Source organism: Gastrolobium bilobum, unplaced genomic scaffold (assembly GCF_033153095.1).
Source record: "Gastrolobium bilobum isolate Gb01-03AN ecotype WA unplaced genomic scaffold, APGP_CSIRO_Gbil_v1 utg5634, whole genome shotgun sequence".
NCBI classification, from domain to species: Eukaryota; Viridiplantae; Streptophyta; class Magnoliopsida; order Fabales; family Fabaceae; genus Gastrolobium; species Gastrolobium bilobum.
Window position 1 is genome coordinate 11,571 of NW_026898133.1, and position 16,534 is coordinate 28,104.

Genomic DNA, 16,534 nt, shown 5'->3' on the forward strand with positions numbered 1-16,534 from the left:
CTTTCTTGGGTATTGACAATTTTCACTTATATAATTAATTAATTATTGGCACCTATAAAAGGGGTGTTATAGTCTATTGCTAAACATTAAATTCTCTTCACCAAAGGCATAATTTGTTGCTGTCTAGTGTCTATAACTAAATTTAATCATAATGGAAAATTGTTGGTAGGTAGCATATTATGTGGGTTTGAAAATTGATTAATATAAAGAGAAAGATGGTTCATGGGATCCAAAAAAATAACGATCGTTTTCAAATTCTCTATCTCCATGCTCAAAAGCTAATTGGCCAACTAGAACACAATTGGCAACAAGAGTGACACATGGGCTTTTTGTTTGTTCACATCAAACCCATCAACCCCTCACAATCAAAAAGTTCACCCCACCCACCAAAAGCCCATAAAAAAATTGAAGCATAAGAAGGGAACAACTCAACTCACCTTAATCCCGTGCAACCAAGTTTGAAAAGTGGCTTCATTCAAAAGGCTCCTTGGTGTGGTGATAAATTTTGTGGGGTTCACCATGTCCCACTGTCCTTCATGTATCTACCTCTCTTCCCTTGACCATTGGAGGCTGTGGTGGTGATGAATTTTGTGGGGTTCACCACGCGCGGCTTGTTGGTGTGTGTTATCATTATGGGTCCAATTTGTTTTCCCCTCGTTTTGAATTTCACGTTTCTTTGTCCTTCTTCCAACTTGCAAACTGATTGTTAAAATGTCTAATCATTCTAGGACATTTTTTATTTTTTTTTTATTTTTTTCTCTCTCTTTTGGTTTTTGTTTCTCCAATTCTCACCGCCATTCATCTAGAATTCTTCAATTAGTATTCATTTCAACGTTTGGCTGGAAAAAAAGTGACAATTCCACATTACATTTCATGATTGTCCCATGATAATTTAGTCTAATTTATTTGCATGTCGAGTATCATGGTTTAAGTTTAAGAAAATCAGGCCTTACTTTGTTTTGGAAAGTGTAGTATCTTATTCAAGTTAAATGAGTTATTGGGCATTAATTTCAAACTTTCATGCGTCTTCTACACAATTGCTCACCCGTGAGCTTGATGTTGTATTTTTTTAAGGCAAGTTTGTTAAGTCTATGTTCACTCATAAAAGGAGGAACAAGAAAAGTAGCAACCGAAAGTGCATATATATTTTTGTCATGATTATTTATGGATAAAACTGATAGTTCAATTTGAGACGACATCTCCCCTCTATAAAAACCAATTGTGCAATCTTACAATTACGCTTTACACGATACCTTTAACAAATAATTGGATATCATAAATTACCATTGGACAAGTTAATTAATCATTTAAATATAACTTTAGTTCAATCTAAAGTTTCATCATCATCTTCATATATATATATATATATATATATATATATATATATATATAGATCAGGATCATTTTACACCAGTGTAAGTTACACTTTTAATCTTGTTCGTTGATCTCACTTATATCTAAGGGTTCTAATTTTTTAGTAATGTGAGTCATTGGATACAAGTGGATCAATGGTCAAGATTGAGTGTAAGACTTCTAACTCTTACACCGGTGTAAGGATACCCCGCCCCTATATATATAATATGGGGTAAACATTTCTACAGCCACTTTAGATAAGGTTATCTACAGCTATCATTTATAACTATGTGTTCTCGAGAGAACATAATTATAACATTAAAGTTACTTTTTTTCCTTCTCCTCAGTTACTTTTCAGAACTTGTTTGATGACGTGGAGAGAGAAAAAAAAACAACTTTAATGTTATAATCATGTTCTCCCAGGAGAACATAGTTATAAATGGTAGCTGTAGTAATATTTTTTCATATATATATATATATATATATATATATATATATATATACACGTTAATATTTCTCCAACCACTTGAGATAAACTTATATCAAGCTACTCATTTTAACTATGTACTACGGGTAGTACATAGTTAACGTTAAAATTATTTTTTTTCTCTCCTCAGTCACTTTTCAGAACTTGTCTGCTAACGTGGAAAGAGAGAAAAAAGTAAATTTAATATTATAACAATGTACTACTCGTAATGCATAGCTAAAAGGGATAGTTTTGATGAATCAAAGTGATGATGTGGATACAACGTACACTTGATGATTCCACATCAACAACGATTTGATGATAACAAAGAGGAATGATTCAAAGACGAAGCAATATTCAAAAAGCAAATGTGAAAGCATGCACCAAGTCTCAAGCATCAATCCAAGTCCAAAATCTCAAATGATATATTTATTTAGGACTTAAGAAAAATATGTAAAGATGTATAGATACAAAGCATTGCATGAGCTCAAGGTCATTCATCACTCATATATTTCAAAAGCATGCATCCTTAAAAGAAAAATCAAGACAATACGTGATACAAACTTTTCTAGATAATTTCCATAACCAATAACATGCATTACAAGTCATAAAAATCATTTGGAAAGAGAAGAAACTCAGAATTCGTACAAAAAGTATGCTGCCATGAAATATCCGAATATTTCACTTAGAATATTCGGATATCCAATATCCGGATATGGAACAAAAATATCCGGATATGGAACCAAAAATATCCGGATATGTGCCCGATAAATATCCGGATATGTACGGATTACAACGGCTACAAACCGCTAGTTTTCTTATGAGGTGTCATTATAAATACCCACATCAGCTGGGATGAACAATACACGACCCTAGATCATTTATTTGCTAGCCTTTTATTGCTCATTAATGACTTACTTTGATCATTGCATACACTTGAGCTCATCTTTCCTTTGAAGTTATACATCTCTTAGTTCTTCAATTTGTTCAATCTGTACTTTGAGAGTACTTAGCCACTTCTAATCACCTCAATATTACTTCTTGATTTGAGAGGGGAGTGAACCCTATACTTGAGAGGTTACCAAATTCTTAAGTAAATTTGGAGTGAAAAATTGTGAGGCATCAAGAGCCCGAAGTCTTGAAAGATTCTAGAGGTTTGTCAAGCACCCTCAAGCTTGATAGTTAGTGAAAAGAATTGATCGAGCGGCTTCAATCTGGACGTAGGTCACGGTGGTGGTGACCGAACCAGGATACATCTAGTTTGTAATTTCTCTAATCTTTACCTCTTTACTTTATTATTGAAATTGCATCTTTAGATAGTCTTTATTAATTCGCTTGCTTACTTTGTTAATCTCTACACTTGCTCTCACACTTAGATTTTTTCCTTATTAAATCACTTTATTGAAGAAATAGTCTTTAAAATTTCAAAGGAGATACTTTGCGAAAAGATTTTGTAAAACTCAATTCACCCCCCTCTTGAGTATTGAAACCACTTGTCCAACAAGTTTGAGATAAGCTTATCTCAAGTGACTGTAGAAATGTTTTTCTTATATATATATATGGGGTAGGATCCTTTGACACCAGTGTCAAATTTAAAATTAATTTGACCCCTCATCTGAAAGCTGTTAGATCAAAAAAGATCAATGATGTCACATGCTTTCAAATCAGAGTTGTTGATCTTTTTTTATCTAACCGCGCTTTCAGATAAGGTATCAAACTTTAAATTTGACATCAGTGTCAAAGAATCCTATTCATATATATATATGTCAAGATTATTTTATAACGGTATAAGTTATCCCCTTAATCTTAATTATTTATCTAAATATAATTAACGACTCCGATTTATTAGATAGTTAAGCTGTTAGATTTAAGTAAATTAATAGTCAAAATTTAATGTAATATTTTTTATTCTTAAACTACTATAGGAATAGTTGAAATTGGTCCTAAAAATATTTACCAAAAAAAAGAAAAAAGAAATTGGTCCTAAAAATTATGTCATTACTCGTGCTATTGCTGCGCGTTGTGATGGAGTGAAGGACCAAAATATGCCAATGCCATCTTTAAATGCATGCTGGTCCTTTACGTGGAAAAAAAGAATGAGTCTCTATCTCCTCACTCTCTCTCTCTCTCTTTCTCTCTCTCTCTCTTCAGGGCTATATCCGTAATTTCACATCGTTTGTCATTGTAGAGCTTATTATAAATGCAGAAGATAATAGCAGAGACAAAAAAAAAAAACGTTGCTAATGTAAAATTTCTGAATGGAGCAACAGCCACACTGCGCTACCGAAGATGACGTAACCGCCGCAGCCACCAGCGCCGTTTCGAAATCCGATAACCCGCGCGTGGGGACGCGCCACCCTGTCTACCGCGGCGTCCGGAAGCGGCGGTGGGGCAAATGGGTGTCTGAAATTCGGGAGCCACGCAAGAAGTCTCGCATATGGCTCGGTTCCTTCTCGGCGCCGGAGATGGCGGCGAAGGCCTACGACGTCGCCGCCTACTGCCTGAAGGGACGCAAGGCGCAGCTCAATTTCCCCGACGAGGTGCACCACCTTCCGCCGCTGCCTCCGCCGTCAGTCTGCACCGCCAGGGACATTCAGGCGGCGGCTGCCAAGGCGGCTCACATGATGATGAAGGCCGCTTCGCCTGAGAAGAGCAGCATTACTTCCGACGGCGATGGCGACAGCGGCGGCGATGATTTTTGGGGTGAGATAGAGCTGCCGGAGCTCATGAACAGCAACTTGTGGACTTCCTCCGGCGAAATCACGGCGTTTCCGGAGGCTGAGCTTCCGCCGCAACAACCTTTCACGGCGTGCCTATAGTGTGTATTATTATGGAAAACTGTTTTGTGTTTTCATCCTAATAATAATATTATATTTATGATTAGAATTAGTAATTATTTTCACTAATTATTTTTTGCTACAAATTAATCCCGTGAATGCATAGACATGTGTTTTAATATATACTTTATTAATAATTATTACTTTATAATGGTTTCTTATTTTTAATTCCATGCCAGTTTTTAGGTTCCATGTGGTTGATTTATTATAATATGTAGCCTAATAAGCCGCATCATATAGCAGTATAGTAAAGTCTTGAAGCTTTGGCTTTTGATTTCTGAAAGCTAAACCAAACATAATGTTCTTTTAAATTTCAAGTTTGAATCTAATCTCTTATATATTTATCTTTGTTCAGACTTGGAAAGAAGTGGTGCATTTTTTTTGTTTAATTTGTTGAAGTAACTATATGTATGATAAGTAGTCTCATTCAGATCAAGACTTCTCGAAGAGTAATTAAGAGTAGAAAATTATAGAGAGAGAGAGGCAAAGAGAGTGTGTTTGTTTATGCATCTAATTTTTGTCTTAATCATCTAAATGAAAATCTCTCCTTAGCTCTCGCGTGCAAGTCAATGTAACCGAGCAAATTGTTTAAATCCATCTCTTTTTGAGTAATGGGGAATACACATACTTTTTCCATTCACCGCAAGAGTTTTATAGTTTGAAATTTGAATCAACCTCTTGCATGTTTCTTTTTATGGACCTATTTTATTACATTGATACTTACACATTTGTTTCCATTAACCAGGGTTAGGAATTTCATTTTGAGAAGTCAAAGATTATTTTAAGGTTTTAAGGAAACTTTTGAGGGTTGTGCTAGCCCTCCTTTCCTCACTCATTGCATGGGCCTACTTTGACTCTTGTTAGTACCTATATTAAATATCTTCTTAATTAATGTCATTTCTTCGTTTATAAAAATTTTAATTTATGACTTCTTCTCTCAATCTGATCCCCTCAAATGAGAACTGTAGATCTTATTTTTCTCTGTTGGTAATTTACTGTTAGTCAAAACCCAATTAAGCTAAGAAAAATTGAATTCTAGGTAGGTATATATATTTTCTCCATGAAATGGCTAATTTAACACTGAATGATGACCTCCACTAATTAAAGTCAAATTTATATAGCACGTCATTAACTAATTTGTTATAGGGATTTCGTACAGCAATGCATTGATGTTACGTTTGAACTATTGAAGAATCTTACATATATAACATTATTACGGACAATAATAATTAATTATCTGACTTAGACCTATTAAGAAGGATATTGTGCTACTTTGGGGGCATTACGTTGTCTGAGAATCAACGACTATTTGTATTTTTCAGGGAAAAGTGACAGGTAATTGACCTTTTACTCGCCGTTTTCATATCATAATTTGTCTTTAATTCAATATAAGTTAGTGTATCAATGTAACACTCAATCATGATGTTTCTAATTTTAGAACAATGTCGTGAACGTGGTGATTGTTTTGGCCAATCCCCATTCAGAATATTTAACTGTACTGGATCTTTCCTATGGGAAAATTAACCTCAGGGTAAGGAGGAATATTCAATCTTAAGAATATAAAATTTATTTAGAGAAAATGATCATTAAATTTCCCTCAACAAACAAAAGAATTGTTAAAACAATAGTTGTCAATAATAATAATAATTATAAATGAAGGTATATATATGAGATATATTATGTTAGAACGAAAGTTGTAAATAACTAAATGCTTATTATTGAGATTTTTTTTCTTTTTTTGGTAAAACTTATTGAGAAGTTGTTTGTTTTTACTAAGTGATGAATAATAACTAATAAAGTTCTTTTTAATAAAAATATATAAAGTTGGGAATGAAATAAAGAACTATTAATTGTTAACGAGTGATTATTGCTTTGTTTAAAGTATTTTTGTCAATTATGTGGAATATAAAGATCCTTCTTTTTAAATAAATTTTATGTGATCTTTATTAGCAATTTAAACCTTTTATTTCATTGGACATTAAAGATTGCTTATTATCTGTCTTTGGCATTAATTTTTTGTTTGTGTGTCAATTGAGATAAGGTAGGGTATTATAATTGATAAAAATATATTTTATAGCGAAAAATGCTGATTAAATAACAATGTTCTATAGAACAGGTATAAAATAAAAAAAAAATAGATTAGATAGATTATGATAATAAGGTGATGATGGAGTCATGAAAAAAAGATAATTTTATTTGGATTATATATATAAATGAGGGAGTTATCTCACTTTCTTAAAATCCTTCTCGATGAAAATAAAACTAATTTATAGATTTTTCTAATGGAGACATTCAACACCTTCAAGTAATTAAAATTGTTTAGGTGAAAATTGATTTAATGCCACTCCATCTAATAAAGAAGCATCTCAACTTGAAAGATATGGAAAAGGCCAAAATGGAAATACAAACACAATGATATGCAGTAGAATCAGTTTCCAGGGCAGAAATGACCCAGCAAGCATTTAAAACATTGCAATGAAATTGAAAGCCAATACAGAGTAGGAAAAATATAGGTATATAGCAGTAATAATGAATGTCATTTTTAGACCTGTTTAAAGTCATTATTAGAAAAAAGGCATAATTCATAGCAGAAATGTAGTAATTCCACACTCTTCATATAACCCCACTTCCCCTCATTCATTGATCATAAAACTTATATCTCTTGATCCCAAGAGTGGTACACTTGGTAATATTCGATTCCTAAGCGAAGCAACTTGGAACCAGTAATAAAAATCTTTACGAATGGAATTAATCTCATCCAAATTGATGTAGACACCTTGAAATAAAAATTATATATATCCTCATAAAACCAAAATTTTAATTGCTGATTCCATAACAAAAGTTCATTAGCCTCACATTAGAATTATTGTTGTTGTTGTTTTCTTTGAGTAGTCCGCGCCAGTAAAAAGACAGAGGCCTTCTAAGATTCTCTGAAGAATTCCTTATAGCCCATGGGAGAAGATATACTATAGACAAAGACACAATTAAGAAGAGGTTGGAAGAACTCAATCCACCCACTTCTATTAGAAGAAGCAAACAAATGCTTATCAAGCAGAAGGACCACATTGCAACTAGTACCTACAAGTTTAAAGGACATGATTCACCTTGCAACCATAAGATTGTTATAATAATTGTGAAGGTTCTAAAATGCACTTGTGGATCTTTATGCGCCGTGAATGCATTTTAACCTCCTTACGTACCTTTCAAGGTCAAACCTGCCACTAATGTGTTTGTACTGGTATAAATAATACACCGCAACTTCCAAAGAAGGAAAACTGAAACACCAAGATGTGACAAGATCGACTTGCCTACCCATTATAGTAAGAAAACAAAAAAGAGAACTCATCCACCACAAACCCCCACTCCATTTCAATTTCCAATTATCCTTTCAAATAGTCCTTCCCAGTGTTTTTTTTTTTTTTTTTCACAAATGTCAGTAAGATAACAGTTTCATCACTATTAAGCTTGATGTTAGCTATTGAGACCCCTCACTGTCAGTGGGTGATTGATTCTTTATATAAAAGGTAAGAGCACAATTTGCTTTGGTTGCAGGAAAAAGATTGCATGTGTTCTGGTGAGGTGACTATATGCTATTTTTTTTAAAGAAAATTACTATTCTAGCCCATAATCAGTCACCAACACAAGTTTTCATCTACAGCATGCAAGAATCATAAAGTTCTAACCCCCGAAGTTACTTTCAGTTGGCAACTGACTGTCCAAATATTTGCTTGGTTCAAATCTTGATCAAAGTAAATTCTTAAAATTCTTTGAGGATTAAAGAGAAATTGTCTCTCCTTCGAGGAGGAGTTAGTCTCACCCTTCCTCGAGTGAAACTAACAGTGGTCTAATGCACCATTTGTCTTAATAAAAAACTAGTTTCATAAGCCGTATTCCGAAAACAAGATGGCAAAAAAGATTGTGCGGAAATATTTACAAGTTATCTAAAAATAAAAAATCATTTTATCCCCTCATTTTTAGGACAGGCCACTCAAATTGATAAATAGATACCTCCAATATCTCAGCACAAAGTCCAAAATATATGTATTGTCCCTTATCTCAGTTATTTCATTATTTGGGGCGTTTGTTTTCTTCCTTCTTATGAATGAATAATAGAACACTGTCATACACAAAATACTTTGCAGTAGTTGTCTTCCATTCTTGAAGAAGAAGAAAAAATCCGGTGCACAAACCTTATCCTTATATTTTTCAGTGACCTTCTGGCCTTCTGTTGTCACTTTTATGTAAATGTTATATATATATATATGGTGCCTTTTTCTACAGTAACTGTAACTGCACACCTTTATTTGATGTGGCAGACACATAAAAATGAGTCTCACTGATCCTGGCTTTATATAATGCTGCTGCAAAAGTTTTTTTGTACAGAGTTACAGGAAAGCTATACAACTCATATATATATATATATATAGGAATATCCATTTACACTTTTTTTTAACAAATTACACTAAGTATTACTTAGTATAGTTTATAAGAATGTAAACAAAAAGTTTGTAAATATAACATTCTTCATATATATATATATATATATATATATATATATATATATATATGGGAAAAACTATTCTTATGTCACATGACATAAGTTTTCTTTCCTACACACTCTTCGATAATTGTGTCACTTTTTTTTTCTTTTTTCTTTTTTCAGGTGGTGGAGCCCACTGGTTTGTCTCTATGACATGAGATAATTATCTCCTTTAACATGAGATTAATAAAACCCTAATATATATATACATAGAGAGGTATGATCCTTTGACACCGGTGTCAAATTTGAAGTTTGACATCTCCTCTGAGAGCAGTTAGATTAAAAAAGATCAACGGCTCTGATTTGTAAGCATGTGACACCATTGATCTTTTTTTATCTAATGACTCTCATATGAGATGTCAAATTTCAAATTTGACACTAGTGTCAAAGGATCATGTATCATATATATATATATATATATATATATATATTTGCCATTTGGTGCTAATTAAAAGTCTTCATCCAAATGTTGAAATGTGGAGAAAGAGTGCTCCTTGAACAATTCCACTTCAAGAATTAAGGCAGGAACATAGTATGAACAATTTTTATGGTAAAAGCTTAAGCAACAGGAAACAGGAAACGCGATTGCAGAGTGGTTTTGTAGAGTTTGAGACAGAAACATACTAATGAGCAGAATGGTGAAAACTGAGCATTTTGAACTGCTACGGAACTGAATAACATTGTGTCAACTGTCAAAGGAAGAGAAAAATTCAAAACACGTTTATTTTGTACGGGGAAATGTGGTAGTATTCATTGTCAGAACCGTGACTTGTCTATAACAACAGTTTTGGAAGCCAACGAAGGGGACGAAGAGCGGCAAGTGGGTGGCGTATGAGACAGAACACAATTTTGTTTGGTAATATAAGTACAAACATTGTATGCTCACTTAGTCACCATAAAATGGGACCAGCCTATTCTCCCATAGAGAGCATCACGTGTAAGTAAAAATTAAATGACGAGATTATATGATTCATGTTGAAAATACAAGAATTCATATTTGTCAGAAATGAATTCATTGATAATCATATAAATAGAAAAACCTATAAATTTAATATTTTAAAATTTTGGGTTCGGACGTAGTGTTATTAATTTATCTTTGCTTTGTACCTCATGAAATGAAATTTATCTTTTTCAAATCTATTGTTATTAATTTTTCCAATAACAATGCTCATGTTAATAGTTCCCTTCTCTTCTTCATCTTATCAGTTTTACATGAATTATGCATATATAATCTCATATAGTGTAACTTGGAATAAGAGTATCAGTGGCATTAAATTGCCAGAATATTATACACGTTTTTTTTTTTTTCTTTTGTAGATTTACATGTTTTTAGTTTTCCTATGCTTGATATTCCTGTATCTGAAATTTCAAGTGCTGTAATGCCGTTTGTATAAATTTTTTTTTTTTGTTATAGTGTTGTTTCATACCTCTGGTACCGTACAAGATGCATTATACGCTTATGGAGAGAAACAATAGGATCATGCTCTTTCTTTACAATTGCTCCCAAAGTTTCAAGGCGAACTGAATCAAATGGAACTGAACTATAAATTTCAAAATCAATTTTAAGAATCGAATTAATTTTATAAATTAATTCAAAAAATTAAATCGATTCAGAATCGATTTGTATATCCGAACGATTCTGAATCTGCTCGGAACCGATTATAAATCAATTTATCATGAACCGATTTCAAATTGGTTCGGGAAAAATAAAATCAATTCAAATTAAATGAAACAATTTGGTTCAAGGAACCAAATTAATTTAAACGCATTCAATTCGGCTGAGGAAAACAAAACAAAAAACACTTCGCATCACCGTTCCCCTTAATTGCCATATTGGAAGCTTAGGATGGATACCACTAGCACATCTTGGGTACTACAAAGGCATCAAAAATTGAGAGTGTGATATTGACTTTATATTACGTATTACTTTTAGTACATAGTATAAAATATAAGAGTTATTTTTTATTTCTTTTTTTATTATAATTATAGTTGACATGGCGCACTTCTATTCACTAAATCTATCTATTCCAGTAGAATATTAGATTTTTCGGTATACCACATGAACATGCTATGGAACGTAGAAATAGTACCATTATTCCATTATCAATGTGTTGTCAAACCCAAAAATTTTCCCAGTCACTTGGCAAAAAAAAGCCCAACCCGTTTCTATTTGTTATGTTTCCTTGGGTTTGTCTAATCCAAGCCTGTTATTATAATGGGCTCTAATATGAAATTGTTATACCCAATCTATCATAAACCACCGCGTCTATTTTTATCTTTGTTTTTTAAATTTTGTTTATGAAGAACTTTTATTTTATTTTATTTATAGGGAATTGTTTTCTTATTTAACATGAGATAAACTTATTTTCCTACACTCACATATTGAGTGGTGGGACCCATTTTGTTACAAGACGCGGACTTGTAAGAATGAAAAGAGAAATCAATGATTCACTATTTGCAAAAAAGTGAGTGTTACAGTAACTAACTGGTGTCTTTATATCCTAATGACACCTTGTCCCTTACGTGTCCTTGTTACAGACGGTTACACGGCCACTTGTATACCAATAAGCCTATCAGAATAGTAACTACCTTTCTATACACAATTTGGGCTACAACAATTAATACCTATCAGAATAGTAACTAACTATCTATTTTCACATTGGGCTTCAACAATTATTGTACATGGTCAATGGCCCAAGAAGGAAAACCCTTAATCCTGCAAGGTCTCCCTTTAGATGTTGTGCAACTCGTATCAACAGCCCTCTCTTCAACAGCCACCTTGTCCTCAAGGTGTGGATAAATGTGACACAATTCCTTAGCATTTTCCCAAGAAGCATCTTCCGGTACTGAAGCCGACCATTGCACCAAATATTGGAGTTCTACTTCCCCGCGTGATGTATGTTGTCTGGATGCCAAAATAGCAACAGGTACTTGTAAAGGCTTGCTGTCCACACTCCTCTCTGGTAGAGGTTCATGACTGATATCTGAAGAACCATGAAATGGTTTCAATAATGAGACATGAAATACATGATGTATTAAACTACCCTCTGGTAATGTAATCTTATAGGCTACCGAACTAATCACTTGTTCCACAATAAAAGGGCCAAAATATCTTTTTGCCAACTTGTGATGGGCTCTTCTAGCAACAGAAAGCTGCCGATAAGGTTGCAGTTTAATGAGAACCTTGTCACCGACATTAAACACTCTTTCTTGACGATGATGATCAGCCTTATCCTTCATCCGCTGTTGTGCTCTCTGCAACTGCATTTTAAGTTCATTTAAAACTTGTTCTCTGTCGTATAACATGGTGTCAACAGCTTCCAGCTTCACATTCTCCTTATTATATTGGGGAATTAATGTAGGACACTTCCCATATACAGCTTGAAAAGGAGACATATTTATAGAAGAATGGACGGAAGTGTTATAATGGAGTTCAGCCCATCCCAAGAAGTGAAACCAGCGGCTGTTTTGATCATGACAAAAAGCACGTAAATATTGCTCGAGATATCTATTGGTCACCTCCGATTGGCCATCGGATTGCGGATGATATGAAGATGCAGCATGTAATTTGGTACCACTTAATTGAAAAAGTTGGCGCCAAAACTTGCTCATAAACACCGGATCTCTATCCGATACCAAAGACTTAGGAAACCCATGCAATTTAACAACCATGTCACAAAATAGGCGAGCCACAATTGCTGTTGTATAGTGTGAATGTAATGGTCCAAAATGAGCATACTTGGATAAACGATCCACTACAACTAATATAGTAGAATAGCCATAGGACAAAGGCAGAGCAGTGATGAAATCTAAAGTTAAATCATCAAATATAATATTAGGAATAGGTAATGGTTGTAATAAACCAAAAGGAACCTGAGTAGGGTTTTTAATCTGTTGGCAGATTATGCACTCCTTAATAAATTGTTCCACATCTTTGCGCATAGACTTCCAAGTGAAAGAAGTTGACAATCGGAGAAACGTACGCTGAATTCCAGCATGTCCTCCAAGAGGAGTGCAATGAGCTTCGGTCAACAACACTTCCTTTAAGGCTGATTTGGATCCCAACAGGCATCTATTTTTATGGAATAGCATGCCATCTTTCCTAAACAGTGCTGGATCAGAATTGGACCCATCATCTAAGCCTTGGTGAATTGCCAATAATTCTGGATCAGTAAGATTTTCTGATTTAATCTAAAGCCAAATATCCAGTGTAGGTTCAGAGCGCAGAGCACAACAAACAGCCACTTCGTCATCTGGAAATTGTCTAGAAAGTGCATCTGTTACCATATTGGATGCCCCAGATTTGTACTCAATGGTAAAATTATATCCCATCAATTTGTATACATATTTTTGCTGATCCGCTGTTTGAATATTTTGCTTCAATAATTCCCTCAGGCTCTGATGATCTGTTTTGATAACAAAATGAGACCCCAACAAATAGTGCTTCCACCTTTTGATAGCTTCAGTGATGGCATAGAGCTCCCTAACATAAGCTGAAGATGCAGCCATTCTGGGACCTAGTTTCTTGCTAAAAAAAGATACTGGTTTCCCCCCTTGCAAAAGAACAGCACCCACCCCCACATTAGAAGCATCAGACTCAACTATAAAAGGAGAAGTAAAATCTGGTAAACACAAGATTGGTGTGGAAGACATGGCAACCTTAAGTGATTGAAACGCAGCTGTTGCCTCTGGACACCAATGGAACTTGTCTTTTTTTAGTAACTATGTCAATGGATGAGCCAATGAAGCATACCATTTAACAAAACGCCTATAATAGCCCGTAAGACCCAAAAAGGCACGTAGTTGTTTAATGGACCGAGGAATAGGCCACTCTAGCATTGCTGAAATTTTTTTGTAATCTGCCTTAACACCTTCCGCAGTAACCAGATGACCCAAGTAAGATATCTCATTGACCCCAAATTCACATTTGCTTGATTTGACAAAAAATGAATTGTCCAGTAAACATTTCAGAGCTGTTGCCAAATGTAAGACATGAGTTTCCAAAGAGGGGCTGTAGATGAGCACTTCATAAAAAAAAACAACAATGAACTTCCGAAGAAATGGACGAAAAATCCCATTCATAGCCGATTGGAATGTGGCAGGTGCATTTGTCAACCCAAAGGGCATGACTTTGAACTCATATTGGCCTTCATGTGTCCTAAATGCAGTCTTGTGAATGTCCTCTGGCTTCATTCTTATTTGATGGTAACCTGATCTCAAATCCAGCTTGCTAAAAATCCTAGCCCCAAACAATTCATCCAACAATTCATCGATAGTAGGAATGGGGAGAGCATCCTTAATGGTTAAAGCATTCAAGGCTCTGTAATCCACACACATTCGCCATGTGTTATCATGCTTTTTGACCAACAAAACTGGGGAAGAAAAAGCACTGTGACTGTGCTGAATCCATCCAGCTTCTAACAACTCTGAAACCTGCCTTTCAATTTCAGTCTTTTGATGGTGTGGATACCTATAAGGTTTCATCTTAACAGGTTTTGATTCATCCACCAACTGAATAGCATGTGGTCTTCCACGAAAAGGAGGTAAGGATTAAGGCAGTGCAAAAACTTGTTGATAACAGACTAACACATCCCACAAAATTACAGGAACTTTATCTTTAAAAAATAAAAGTTCAGAATGCACCTCATTTGATTGTGATGCACAAGGTTGGACAGCAAGTGTGTTACAGTTTTCTTTGAAATTCTCCAGTTCGAGTTTGTGTGGAGGAATAACTCCTTGCAACCTTATCAATGCACCTTCCCAACTAAATTCCATGGAAAGCTCTGCATAGTTGTGAGTAACACGACCTAAAGAAACCAGCCACTGCATCCCCAGAATAATACTCATGTCACACAATTCCACCACATACAAGTCAGTTATAAACTGATGACCCTGAATCAGTAACGGAACCTGCACACATTTTTTTCACACTGTAAAAATTCCCCATTACCCATAAAGACCCGCATCCTTGTTGCTTGGACCATAGGTAAATTTAATTCCTCCACCAAGCTTCTACTGATGAAACTGTGAGAGCTTCCTGAATCCACCAACACCTGAATCTCCCTCTCACGAACCATAGCCAACAGAATTAATGACTTAGCATCCACATTACCTGACAAAGAATGTAATGTGGCATCCCCTTTTGCAACACTAGACTCCCCCTTCCGCCAAATGTTTTCCTCCTCAATCTCCTCTTCAGAATCCTTTGGATCAGCTATCATTATTGACATTTTGGCTGGGCAACGGTGTTTAGAGTTCCACTTCTCATCACAAGTATAACACAGCCCCAAATCCCTTCTCTTATGTAAATACTCGGTTGACAACTTCTTCACAGGTAAAGAATTGGAGTTAGATGTTGATGCTAATGAGACAGAAGGCTGAATAGACTTGTCAACTGTTGCCTTCTCTGTTGTTGTTCCCATTGATTTGGAATACCCAAAATTTTTCTTTTGATGCCCCGTAAAAGAAGAACGCAGTTCCCCATGGTGATGATCAAAAGCTATAGCTAATTGCATAGCTTGATGCAAAGAATTTGGCCAACACAATTGGATAGCTCCTTGAAGATCTGCTTGCAAGCCAGATATAAAGAAAACCATCAACATCTCATCGCTGATGTCAGAAACTTGGTTCATCAATTTCTGAAATTCAGCCATATAATCTTGTAAAGAGCCTGTTTGAACAAGCTTAGACAATATTCCCCGCACATCCTTGTAATTGGATGGACCAAACCTTTCACGAAGAGCACAAACAAATTCCTCCCAAGAATTTATTTTTCCACTTCGAAAAACCCACTGATACTAATCAGCTGCGACTCCCTCCATGCGTAAACCAGCCAATTCCACTTTCAATTGATCTGGAACTTGCTGAATTCGAAAAAATAAATCAGCTTTAAAGATCCATGTATTTGGTTCTTTACCTTCGAATTTGGGTATTTCCGTCTTCACATATTTGAGGACTGCCCTAGAATCCTCCATGCCTGAACCCGAAAGCTGAACACCCTTGTGTGGATGAACAATGGATTCCGATGAGTGGGTCCCCGTTTGTGGCCTAGATCCCTAAACAAAAGTTTCCCGCAAGCAGGATTCCAGCGACTGAAAACGAGATTCCATCTCCTGAAATCGCGAACCCATCGTCTCCAAGATCTGTTCGAACCGCTTGTCATTTTTCTCACAATGCTGTGAGAATTCCTCGGCTAATTCCTGCACATGCATGGCGGATACAGTGAATTCACTAGAATGGAAGCACCAGTTGTTACAAGACGCATACTTGTAAGAATGAAAAGAGAAATCAATGATTCATTATTTACAAAAAAATGAGTGTTACAGTAACTAACTGGTG

At 35.0% G+C, this 16,534-nt stretch overlaps 1 protein-coding gene across 1 annotated transcript; it reads left to right on the plus strand.

Moving 5' to 3' along the window:
* Window positions 1-4,071: 4,071 nt before the first annotated feature.
* On the plus strand, window positions 4,072-4,670 carry LOC133313082 (ethylene-responsive transcription factor ERF023-like). Its single transcript, XM_061514402.1, has one exon. It carries the CDS (start codon window positions 4,078-4,080, stop codon window positions 4,636-4,638), a length of 561 nt encoding a protein of 186 aa, XP_061370386.1. The 5' UTR covers window positions 4,072-4,077; the 3' UTR covers window positions 4,639-4,670.
* The last annotated feature ends 11,864 nt before the right edge of the window (window positions 4,671-16,534 follow it).